This window comes from Podarcis muralis, chromosome 12 (assembly GCF_964188315.1).
Source record: "Podarcis muralis chromosome 12, rPodMur119.hap1.1, whole genome shotgun sequence".
NCBI classification, from domain to species: Eukaryota; Metazoa; Chordata; class Lepidosauria; order Squamata; family Lacertidae; genus Podarcis; species Podarcis muralis.
Window position 1 is genome coordinate 60,628,831 of NC_135666.1, and position 13,352 is coordinate 60,642,182.

Genomic DNA, 13,352 nt, shown 5'->3' on the forward strand with positions numbered 1-13,352 from the left:
CAGATGGATGCCAACAACTGTCTGGCAGGCTTCAGAATCATGGAGCTGTAAGGGACTTAAAGGTATCACCATCCACTGTTGTAGGAAGGCTATTCTCTCCTTCATCCATCTACTCAGCCCACAACTCGGCCTACACAATCCAGGCCACAGTGTGATACCAGGAGACAGCAAGTGGACCACAAAAGAGGCTGGCAGAGCAAATAGCTCCAGAGGACTCCATCAAATGAAGCAAGTTGTAAGAGAAGCTAATAAAATACCCAGGGCCATTAGCCTTTTTTAGTTATAAATATTATAAATATGCACATTATTTAGATATAAACTTAAGGAGCTTCCTTATGCTGAGTGATATCAGTGATGTATCATGCACAGTGCCCCCTGCATGTTCTTGTTTTCCAACTCTTGCCTTCCCCAGCCAGCTTAGCCAATGGTGATGGATGGTGGGAGAGGTAACCCAACAACTATAGCCTAATGTCCTGATCAAGGGAAGTAATAGTACTGCTCTATTTGCCTTGGTCAGACCCCACCCCACTGTGTCCAGTTCTGGGCACCACAATTTAAGAAGGATATTGACAAGCTGAAACATGTGAAGAGGAGGCTGACCAAGATGATCAAGGAAGGAAACCAAACCTCATGAGGAACAGCAGAGGGAGCTGGGGATGTTTAGCCTGGGAAAGAGGGGACTGGGAGGAGATATGCTAGCTATCTTCAAATATCTCAAAGGCTGTCACATGGAAGATGGAGCAAGCTTGTTTTCTCCTGCTCTGGAGGGTAGGGCCCACACATATGGCTTCAAGTTACAAGAAAGGATATTACAACTAAACGTGAAGAAATTTCTGACAGTAGGAGCTGTTCAGCTGTGGAATGGACTCCCTCAGAAGGTGGTGGCCTCCTCTTCCTTGGAGGTTTTTGAGCAGATGTTGGATGGTCATGTGTTGTGGATGCTTTAGTTGAGATTCTTGCATTGTAGGGGGTTGGACTAGATGAATCCCGGGGTCCCTTCCGACTCTAAGATTCTATTATTCTATGGTAGGGTAGGGGAGTGAACCAGGAAACTGTACATTGACTGCTGCTTCTTCCACAAGTTGTGCCCAAAGTGGCTTACATCAAACCTTCAAAAACATCAAAAAATTCATAAATACAAAATGCAGATCAGATGAGCTTCATCACTGAATCCTGTTCCTCACTGCTCCTGCACACATCTGGGACTAGTTTGTTTCCTGATATCTTTCTGGATCTACGAATAAACACAGTGCGATAGGTACTTCGAATTCCATATGGTTTCCTTGCCATAGCGGGTAGCACTAGGGTGCCTACATACTGGAGCACATGGGCTTCAATTCACATAATGCACAGAGGCTATCAATTCAGGAGTTCACTCCCACCTGCTGAGCAGAGCAGCCTTTGTATATTGAATTTCAGAGCATGCTCCTGTTTCTGCTTCTAAGTCACATGGATTTCAAACAAATTCATGAGCAAACTGCTCATTAAAATTGCATACCCACTGTGGAGTTTTTTTTTGCATATATATACTTATTTGACGTGTCTTTTGAAGAACTTTGTGGGGTTTGAGATTACAGGGGAGGAATGCAGCTGGTGATTGTAACTGTTTCAAAGTTAAATCATTCCTGCCTTGTGTTCTTATATTTTATATTTTTAAATACTGCTCAGTGTAGTACATTTTTGTAATGAGATTAGACGGCTGTCAGGGTATTGCAGTCCTTCTATGGGAGCCCTGTTATTTAATGTTGGATATATAGCCAGTGTCCTTCTGTTAGAGAATTAGGAAGTATATATGTATGTAATTTACATACCTGCCTTTTCTGAAATGAACCAGAGAAATAATTTAGCAAAGAGGTTATGGGTCCATTCTATGGCCTAATTGGGGAAAACTCTCACTTATCTCATTGGGGGATGAACAATATATATTTCATAGAGTACAAAGCAATAAATGGCGACTGGTCACAATGGCAATAGTATCTCCAAAATTGGTGACAATACGACTGTATACCACTTTTTGAGAACGTGAGTGGGAAGAGTGCTATTAAACTCAAGTCTTGCTTGCATGTTTCTCATAGGTATCTGGTTGGTTACTGAGAGAACAGGAAGCTGGAGTAGACAGGTCTTTGGGTTGGAACCAGGAGGGCTCTTCTTAAGTACCTATGTTTGCAGTGAATAATGTCACATAGCAATGGCTATTCCATCAGACTACCTAAGCAGTTAACATTCCAACTAGTCATGTTTAAAACTGGAACTTTCAGAACTGGTGCCTGCGCTTTCTTTGCCTGTCTGCTCCCCTTTTCCTTGTGTGTTTTGAACAAAGATTGGCTTGCTACTGAACTTCGAATACTGCTCTGAGAGCCTTTTATGATAAAAGAGTGGGATTAAAAATGCTTTTCAGTAAATAAATAGTATTGTTGTGCACATGTCTTAGTGCAAATGCACACTGAAGTTTAAGAGAGATCTATTGCAATGCTTTAGAACTGCACTGGACATGCGCAGAAGGATTCGGTTTACCCTGGTTCCATCAGCACACATTGTACGCAGCATAGGTCGCAGGACCAGCGTGTCATGAATGTTTTGTTATTTTAACCTTTTGAAAGTCACTTTAAGACCTTTTTTTGTATAAAGCAACAAATAAATTATATTGTGCAGCTTACACAGATGGCTTTTCACTTTGTACAGGGGAGCAGTCCCACCCATCCCTCAAGAATACTTCAGGTGTCCCTGACTATGTGTCCTCTGAGCCCTCACATGCACAGAATATGTCAGTTCATGAGGGTCTGTCCTTAGATCAAGTGCACACGGCCAACTAAGGCATCTGCCTACTCTTCAATCAAAAGTCTTTTAATTTTTCATGATGCACCAGAATGCCCACAGCATCTGCTGCTTCGAGCAATCAGTCAGTCAAGATGATGCAGAACAGGTAGTGGATGCATGTATGGTTAAGAGACTCTGGATCCTCATGATCTGAAATTACCTTCCCATTGCTCTTTTGCTCCAGGGTTGCTGAACTCTCAAAATATGAAACTGGAATTATAGTTTTCTGCTTCCCCAGAGCATAAAACCCACATTTAAATGGGACAAGAGGCCCCAAAGGTTGTATTTTTAAAGTCCATAAATTGGGTGAGGATCAATTTCAACTGCCTGTGTGAAAAATGCACTTGGGGTCCATTTCTGTCCATCTTTTAGGGGTGGAGTGCAAAATACATTTGGGAAAGAATAGGGTTACATCTTTTTAACTTTATATGTGGAGCTTTGTTTTCTTGGAACAGAGAGAACAAATTATTCTTTTCCTCTCTGCAGTCTTAGCAATTTTCACATCTACTGCATAAAGCTTCGCCTGCTTCTTATTAGCATGGTATTTTCCTCAGGCAATTTTCATCAAAGAAACTGGCAATTCTCTCTCCCCATCCCCCATTTTTTAAAAATTGAGCCTTGTGCCAGAGAACAAGGGGTGAGAGGAAGACCTAAGAAATCATAAGATATTACCCCTGGCCTTCAGCTTCCAGATGTGCATCTCATCAAAAGCTTCCTTGCAATTCATGGTCAAAGTGTTAAACTGCCTTTCGGGCTGTTACATTAATAGCTGAAAGTTTCAAAGTTAAAAGTAGCATTTTGTTTCTCAGAATTCCCACTTTTAACATTCCATGGGGCTCATTCCACTTTCTGATCTGCTCCTGCCTTTTTCTTTCCCCTTTTTTGTTATTCCGGCTTTCATTTTAAAAGAGAATAGAACAAAACGTTTGAGCCACCTGCCTCTTTCATTCCTCTTCAGATTCTCTCAGCAAAACATAATCGCTCTTGCTCAGAATCTGACTGAGTTACTAGAGAAGAGCCTTAGCTTTAGGGGCAGGAGAGTATGTGCTATCCAAATGGAAGACTCTGAACTTCCTTGGCACTCCCAGCCCTCAAGTCCCTGACTGGATAGCTGCTGCCAGTCAAAGCAGCAGCTGGGTGCACTAGATCAGTGCTCTTCAACATTAGGTACTCAGAAGTTCATAGAATTGTAGAGTTTCATGTAAAATGAAATCAATAATAAATAAATAAATAAATAAATAAATAAATAAATAAATAAATAAGAAGAAAGAATTGTAGAGTTGGAAGGGACCCCAAGAGTCATCTAGTCCAACCCCTTGCAATGCTGAAATCTCAACTAAAACATCCACGACAGATGGCCAAACAAGCTTGCTCCTTCCATATGACAGCCCTTTAGATATTTGAAGATGGCTATCATATCTCCTCTCAGCCTCCTCTTTCCCAGGCTAAATATCCCCCAGTTCCCTCCACCTTTCCTCGTAAGGCTTGGTTTCCATACCCTTGATCATCTTGGTCAGCCTCCTCTTCACACGTTTGGTCATCCTCCTCTGCACACCAGTGACAACAGGTTATCAGGTAGATGATACTGAAGAAGCATTTTCTGACACTACACTGTACAGAGGTGTGCTAGGCAAACTAAACTTCATTGCCAGATGTTCAAGACCGGACATTGCAGTTAGCACGAACTTGCTAAGCAGACAAGTCAACAATCCTACTGTTAAGGATTGGAAAGCTCTGAAACGCATAGCACACTATTTGAAAGGCACTATACACTACAGACTGAGATTTAACAATCAGAAGTCTGGTGGTCTTGAGATATTTGCTGATGTGCGTTTTGGAAGTGACACTACAGACAGGAAAAGCACGTCTGGAGTTTGCTACATGTACAACCAGGGTCTATTTGATTGGTTGTGCAAGAAGCAAACAACAGTAAGCTTAAGTTCTTGTGAAGCTGAACTGAATGCACTGTCTTATTCACTTGTGGATTGAGAATGGTTGTTACAATTGTGTAAAGACATGAGAATTCCTATAAAGTGTCCAATCCACGTTTTTCAAGACAACAAAGCACATTCTCTAGCATGTTGCAGCTTCAATTGCAAGTGCTTCGTGCTTTGCTGGCTTCTGAAGATTGTAAGCAAAGCACAAAGCACTTGCAATTGAAGCTGCAACATGCTAGAGAATGTGTTCAGAAAGGACTCGTAACGGTGTCCTACATGCCAGGTAATGAAATTCCTGCTGATTTATTGTCCAAGGTTGTTCCGAAGGATCAACACTGTACCTATGTACAGAAACTGGGTTTGTACTGAGATTGTACTGACACACTGCCCAGTGGTGTTCACAGAAAGGGGGAGGATGTTAGTTTCTGTTTGCCACTGAGCAGTGCTTTGGAGTCACAAGACTCTGTTTACATTCCACACATTCCATACTGTTGGAAGAGTCACAGGAGATGGATGTGATGTTACTGGTTCCTGTTCCTTTGTTTCAGTTGCTCTCTGCTTTCACAGAGAGAGGATGTCTTTTCTGTCTGCGTAGTTAGGAAAATAAAACTCTTTGCAATGTAGCCATAAATCTCATCACTTCCGCATGCTGCTGGATTCTCTGCTGAACGGGAATGTGCCTGAGGCCACATCAAAGGCTCAGGTCATTAATCACATCGGACTTGGCCGGAGGAGGATGAGCTCTATCAGCTTGGCCGAGCGGAGATCCCAACATAGGATAGGGTTTGTCTGAGAGAGTTGGTTCAAATTTGAGTTTAACATCCGCTCTGAGGGGAATAACTACAGCTAGAGGAAGAAGCCTTGTAGCATAGCTAGGAAGATGGTGTTGAGTGTCTTGGGAGAGTATTCAGACAGGAGTGAACTGGAGGGCTGAGTTTGAGCAGGAGAAGTAGAAGCTGTGAGGATGAAGTCTCCTTGGGTCTCCTTCCAGTCAGGAGCGGGGAGATCTTCTAGAAAGAGAAGACTCCCAAGCCTGTTAAGAGGGGTGTGGGGATCCCCTGGTCTGTTAGACTAATACCTCAGGAATGGGATTGTAACTGGCAAAAAGTGCCCCTTTCTCATGAACCAAAGTTCTAAACTGTGAAGGAAGCTGTGCTGTGTTAAAAGTATTTAACTGTAATACCGGTCATAACGAAGTAAAGGAACGAGAGGGAAGGAACAGAAACTGAGTTAAGCATTTTACTATCTATTCTAGAAACCTGAACATCTACCTGAAGTGCAACAACTGATTTTTTTTACAGATAGGTAGCCGTGTTGGTCTGCCATAGTCAAAACAAAAAAAATTCCTTCCAGTAGCACCTTAAAGACCAACTAAGTTAGTTCTTGGTATGAGCTTTCGTGTGCATGCACACTTCTTCAGATGATTTTTTTTATCAACTGTAGTTTAGGAGAAGCTGTGCATTTACTACTTTGTTTTAACGCCTGCAACATCTTTAGATTTAGTTTAAGTAATAAGTTAATTTCTACTGAATGAAAGAATACAGCTCCTGACCCACCTTTGTTTTACCAACTTTGTTTTGTAGATAAAACCTTTCTTATTTGTTCAATTTCTGCCTAAGACTCCAAAACACCAATTTTCCCCTCACACAAGAAGTCAAAAAGATAACCTGCGGTAATTTAGAATTTTAATTAATTGGTTCACTACTGGTTTAATTGGGAGCAGTTAGTGGTGGGATCTGCTACATTTAATTGCATTTAGTGGTAGGTCCACTACATGAGGTGTCCCCCATCTTATATTTGTGCAGCTGGTTCTTACTGCTTAAGTGTAGAACCTGACATTTGTCCCTACTGAAATTCATTTTGTTACTTTGGGCACAGTTGTTCTCCAAACCCATGCTGGGTCTTGGTAATCACAGCATCACAACTTCATAGACCGACTGCTGAATGATCTGTTCTAGGACCTTTCCTAGTATTGATGTCAAGCTCACCAGTCAGAAGTTACCTGGATCTTCTTTCATCCCCCTTTTGATGCTGGGGACAACATTCACCCACATCCAGTCTGCCGGGACCTCACCTGCTCTCCTGAATTCTCAAAGATTATGGACAAAGGCTCTGAGATTACATCCACAAACTCCTTTAGTACCCTTGAGTGCAGCTCATCAAGGCCTGGAGATTTGAAGTAGCTAGGTGTTCCCTTACCATCATAGGAGAAAGGGAGTATCTAAATGTAGTATATGAAGAAATAATAAATGCATGGATGGTGAGCTGCATTTTCTTAGTAGATTACTAGTTGTTCTGGATATATATATCCCAGACTGCCCATCCATTGGCTGGATTAACAATGTTCCAATATTTTACTATGACTACCTGAGTCTGCTTTGTGGCACTTGAGACTCCGCAACTTGTGACAATTCATCACTCATACGGCTGTCATTTAAGGCTCATTTCTGATTTTGGTCACCCAACAGAATTGTACCACCTTGTTCTAGGTTTACTTTGCAACTGAGGGATAAAAACTTTTTTTTTTCTAAAAAGGATGACCACTGAGAAGAAATAAGATGATCGTAAGTTCTACTTGAAGATTCCCTATCAGCATATTTACCAACTGAGTAAAGTGGAGGATGGTAAATAACTGCCAGCTAAACATAATAACAGCCTGGCAGTCTGAAGTTAAGCGGCAACACATAAGATACAATTATTAATAATGAGGCAGTTTGCAAAATTGTTAGTGGTTTCATTATTGCTTCACATGATCCCTTTTCACAGACTTTTAACATGGCATTTCAAAACCCATTTAGGTGCCTTAATACAACACTGAAGTGAAGCCAACCATTTTTTGTTCTGAATGGGGCAGCACTCACTTGTTGAGACTCTTTGAAAGGTTCTAACCAGCTTCCCCACAAAAGCCATCTAAATTTAATTTAATGTCAATGTGTGCAAATTGTTTCCCTGTAAACTACTCCCTAATTTCAAACTGCATCACAATTCCCCTTCAGACCTTCATTTGCATAAAAATGTTTCTAGATTTTTCTGCTCTGCAAATAACCATAATAGTAATTTCTCACTGTAATAGCAGATGACTTCCTATGTTCAGCATCCTTCTTAAAACTTTGAGGGTCTCATAAATTGAGGAAACATTATTTACTGCTGAATTTCAGTGTATTATCTCTGGTCAGCAACTCTACTGAACAACAAAATACTATAGTGTATCCTCCTGTCTAAAAGGGGGGCTCCTGCTCAGGGTTCCAGCCAGCCATTTCTTCCAAGTAGGGTATTCCACTATCCTTCTTCCCCGCCCCCCATGCTCCATTTTTCTTTTCCATCACTACTGTCCAGTAATGGCCACTGTGTACAACCAGACTTCATTGGGCTGTTTTTGTGGGATAGTCACCCCCTTAGGTTTTCTTTTCTAAAACTTTTTTTTCTACTTGTGCAAATCTTGTGGTTCTTCCAAGCACGTTATTTCACAGATGAAGCTGTATCTCAGACAGTATCCATCAGGGGCAGGGAGGGAATCTGACTCAAAGGAAACCAGTTCACTATTTGCGCAGTGGTTAGACAGAATAAAGCAGAAGAACTGTCACCTGTCTCAAACACATGGCCAATCTTTTTGCAAGCTCCATGGAGACAAATAGTCTGAAGAATGAGCTAATGCTACTCTAGTGTGCATTATTGTACATACCCCCTTCTTGGTGTTTTCATTCTAGGCCACCAAGCTGAGAAGTAACCAGAAGCACAGAGGCAGCTGCTGCAAGACCTGAGTGACCCTAACTGCTGATTTTAAATTAAGCACCAAACAGAAAATGTTGCATAGCGCAATCTAGTTAACATCCAGCTGGAGCTAAGCTTTTTCGAAGTCTGATATCAGTATCAGTGGAAGAATTCAACAGGAGCTTAAATCTCTTCCCCTGAAATTAATGGGACTGAAAAATAACTGAACTTTGGCTGAATCATGCCCTTGGTCTTTTATTTCTGAATCAATAACTTCATTGTAAACTTGAATAGATAGAAACAACACATTGGTTGCCTTTGATGATACATATTGATTTCCAGGCTGGAATAGACATAAGTCTTACTGAAGGTGAAATAATTTTAGAAGACCAACATCATCCGTCTTCTTAGACTGTTGTTTTTTTCAAAACAAAAAATGTTGCTTCATTTTACTTACATGTTGAAGTAAGTATATTAGGGAACTCTCCTGAATAACTATGACCGGAAAGGGTGTTATCTTAACTGCATGAAAGAGTGTCTCCACAGATGCCATGATCTGGTCAAAGCGACCTCCAAGTCCACCCAGCGTTACAATCATGTCAATCTAAAAGAGACACAAAACAAACATTGGTAAATATCACTGAGAGCATCTGCTGTACTTTTCCTTTGGATAACTCTCTCTCATATGTACAAAGTGCAGAAATACAGTTTAAGGGGATGCCCAAGAGGTTACAGAAATATGTAGCATGCTATTTGCAGAGTATTCAGAGAACCTGGAGGATGCAGAGGGAGCTGAACAGATTGGGCACATTTAGCCCCACCTGCATGATTTCCCCGAGTGTAGCCCTTAGCCTCCATACAAGTGGATGTCTGCCAGTCACTCCTATGGATAAAATCAAAGCACTGTACTTGGATGCAGGGCTTTTATTCAGCCGGAACTTGCTGGAACTCAATTCTGGCACCTCTCAGGTGGACGCCATTGCTGTTCTAAGAGTATGAGGGAGGTGTTCATGGTGAGTTCTGGCACCTCTTTTTCTAGAAAAATAGCACTTATTATTTCAGTGAGACTCTTTCACCTCTTGAGACTGAGTGGCTTAGTGTTCAACTGGTGGCAATCCTGCAGGGAGATTCAATGTACTATTTCTGTATGAGATATACTGCAGAGCACACAGAGGTGTACACAATATTATCAAAAAATTCCTCCAGATACCAATTATGCATTTCTTATTCTTACAATTAACAACAACACGGTAATATAATACAGCACCATCTATGCACATGGTACTTTACAAAATCAGTTTTGACAGGTTCCGACCTAAGGGTGTTACCATTTAAACACAGATACATAAGGCTCAAGTGTGATTGTCTGCTTGTCATAAAGTTGGAGAAGGAGGTTTTGATACCCCTGAGATGAGAGCCCACTATTGGGGGTAGATCCCTCCTGTGCCCACTCAGTGAGACGCAAAGGGAGAAACCTGATAAGAATGTTTGTATATTGCTGTGGCCTCTGTTCATCAGCATTTGTCCGGCTTTATCAGGATTTCACAGCGTTCACGTGAGAGTGGCTGTTGAGTAAGAATTTTAAAACTATGGGCTCATCTAGACTTGTGCTTGTTCTGTGCCTAGAAGCCATGTGTCCAAGCGCTTTTTTGTTTGTCCTGCAGTTTTGCCCTTGCCCCACCACTTCCCCCCAGAAAACCCGCTCTTTTAGCAATAAATAGGAGTGAAAGTCAAGCTGGAGAAAACCTGACTGACATTTGTTCTGATTCAGCCGTAAGGACAGGGTTTCCCTGGGGGAAAGTGGTGGGACAAAGCAAGTCTGGATGAGCCCTGAATTATGAGAGTGGTTGCAGAGTATGGATACTGTGTGTACCAGGAGAGTGAAGTTTAAGAGTATTGTTTATTGTATCTACGTTGTGTGTTGACTATGTAAGAGTGTGCTGGAGTGAAACTGAATGGAAGGCACTTTTAGCAGTAGTTAGATTAAGTTGTGTTTGTTGTTCTACAGGGGATTGGGAACTTAATTGGATTGGCTTGCTTAACTGTATGGTTCATTGGTCATATGTTGGCAGTGTGTTTACTTTTCTTTTGCTTGGTTGTTAATCGTGTTATTTAAATAAGTGGACTTTTTACTCGGTATCTTTTGCAATTGATCTCAATTTGTAATGTTTTATTCTGATGCTTTAATGGGTATTTGTTTAAAATATGGAATGTTCATAGTATTTTTGTAGGTGATCTTCATGCACAATGTTTTATTCTGATGCTTTAGAGGAAACCCTGTTTAGCTTCTCACTGTGGTGTTTTGTAATGTGCAATTTTCTTAGATATTTAAATTTGATATTTATTTATGATAATTTATAGAGAACCTCCCTGCCCCATAAATGGAATATAACTTGTCCTAATATGGTTTCGTGTAAAGGTAGCTGGACCCTTCAATCTTGATCTGAGGCTGCATTCCAGGTGCTCCCTCTGAGGGAAGTTTGGAGGGTGGTGATGAGCGAGAGATCCCTTTCCAGCCATGGTTTCCCACTTGTGGAATGCTCTCCCCAGTGAGATATGCCTGGCACAATCATCAACATCCTTTCCATGCCAAGTAAGGACTCATTTCTTCTTGGAGGCATTTGATGGATTGTGATGATTTTGCTGTATATTGACAGTATGCTTTTGCTGCTGTTTTATTGGGTCTCTTCTGGCTTTTGTTGTAATGAAACATTCTTCTTCTGAGTTTATGCTGTGCTGCATGATCTTTTTTAAAGGCCCAGTACCAGTTTCTGATTTTCCACATGTGCAGGTTCATATATGACAAACACTTCTTCACATCCATGATTTTCACCCTTCACTCACTCCCCTGCCCTGTTTTCTTTCAACAAAATCATAACGTACTAACATTACAGCTACTGTATATTATACTCTGTGATTACATTGAAAAAGGTGAACATATTGTATATCAAAGAAGAGGATGAATATATTTAAAAAAGAAGATGAATATATCAAAGAGGAACTCAAAGATATATGAGTGGGAAAGAATTAAATGCTGTTATATTATCACTAATGTTATTATCTTTAAATACTACAAATGGCTTGGGGAGTCCTATGTGGCAAGCAACTAATAAACTGAATAAATAGTAATAGTAGTAGCACTGGTAATAATGATGATGATGATAAGAAGAATAGTAATAATAATTTTATTATTTGCACCCTGTCCATCTGACAAGTTTGCCCCAGCCACTCCAGGCAGCTTCAAACATATATAAAAACATAATCAAATATTGCACATTAAAAAGCTTCCAAATGATAATTATAATAATTTTTAAAAGTTTGTTGTTCTAGCCAAAGCCCAGTCAAGAAGAAGGAGAGGGAAATGAAGGCAGGAGAAAACAGGGAAAGAATATGTGATTATTTCAGTTACATGTACTTTGGTTTAGTTATAGCTAGATATTGAAACCATGGGGCCATTTGAAAAGCTTCACCGGATTTTTATAAGGGATTTTAAGGGAGAAAGAATGGTGCCCTCCTGGAAGTAAGAGTGGCTCCACCGTGAGAGTGTTCTGAGAGGCAGCTCCAGGCTTCAGGGGCATCAAACGAAGCAGAGTTGTTTCCGGGAGCAGGAGGCCATCAGATGGCAGAGCTGGTAATTATGAGTCAAGATATAAGAGACAATAAGAAAAAAAGAGGGCAAGGCCATCTGGTTGAGGACAAGAAGCTAATGCAGGGATTTAAGGAGGTCTGCCTCTCATACAGTCAAGGCAACAATCAAGGGGAATAATGTTGCGAACACAGTACTGGTTTGATGTGAGTTGGCCAAGATGAAAGAAAGCAAGAGCAGCTAAGAGAAGATTATCCTAGTCAAGGTGAGAGATAACCAAGGTATGCGGCAGAGTTTTTGCTGAAAAGACAAAAAAGAAGGGCTCTGTCCTTTCTAATGTTATAAAGGGAGAAGCTACATGAATTGGTTATATACCCCACCTGTCGTGTCATAAATGGCACCCACCTAAAAAACGGGGGGCGGGGGCGGGGTTCTTAGGTAAGGAACAAGCACTACCCTTTGGGAGCAAAAGCTATAGCACATGATAAAAATCACACAGCTTCTAAATTCTGTCTCCTACTGGGACTAATGGAAGGGACCATTAATTTTAAACAGTTTATAAGCTTGTTAAACAACACACTTCTGTGCTAATTGGTACAGCAGACATTCTCATTCTTCTTTGGATAACTTAATAATGAAGAAGGTAGAGGTACCACTGTATTGTGCTTGATATTGAGAAACTCCGTTGAAATTTCTCCTTGATGGATTTACAAACCATTACATCTGGATAGAAAATGGACAAACAGAGCATGCAGCAGGACTAGGTGACATATGGTCATTGAAGGTACCATGTCTAGCTCAAAAATCAAGTTTTCAATTTTTAAAAATGCCAGGATTTCAAGCACTTTTAAGTTACACTGATTCTTGCAGAATTTTCAGCATGTGTTTTGTGAAGTAAATGGGGATTAAAAGCACTTAAAATTGTTGCCTGAATTTAATTTCCACATTTAGTTTTTTCAGTCTTAAGCCTTTTTATTTTATTTTATTTAAGCTTCTAGTTCCGGTTCACAGCTTCTAGTTCCGGTTGCCTTAATGGCGCAGCTCCCAAGACAATGAGAGATTGTTGGCGAAGGAATAAATAAAGATGAATGAAGGTAATTATCTTTGTAAACTCTCCCCAGGGTCAGGGAAAACGAGCTTCACTCACAGATCGTCTGGGTACCTGGCTTTCACTCCAACATGGAATGTGGGAGGTAGGGAGGCACTGAGTGCAAAAGCACTTTGCCTTTCGGTAATGCCAATGAATGCCAACGCTGCCATTCATTAAGAAGCAGTGGTTCTTCTGTTCATTAAGATTTTAA

The 13,352-nt window shown here is 40.8% G+C and overlaps 1 protein-coding gene across 10 annotated transcripts in view; it reads right to left on the reverse strand.

The window, feature by feature from the left end:
• The window catches only part of TPK1 (thiamin pyrophosphokinase 1), a 227,149-nt gene that overhangs the window by 67,543 nt on the left and 146,254 nt on the right, over nucleotides 1-13,352 (reverse strand). For 9 of the 10 annotated variants that reach the window (XR_013390279.1, XM_077916547.1, XM_077916549.1 and 6 more), the window contains one exon: nucleotides 8,923-9,069. Coding sequence is in view for 9 of the 10 variants with exons in the window: in XM_077916547.1 (XP_077772673.1) it covers nucleotides 8,923-9,069 (147 nt within the window). In the remaining variant the exon portion in view is untranslated. Of the gene's footprint in view, nucleotides 1-4,247; nucleotides 4,365-8,922; nucleotides 9,070-13,352 lie in introns of those variants that run through there. The other variant, XM_077916553.1, reaches the window with a different exon arrangement.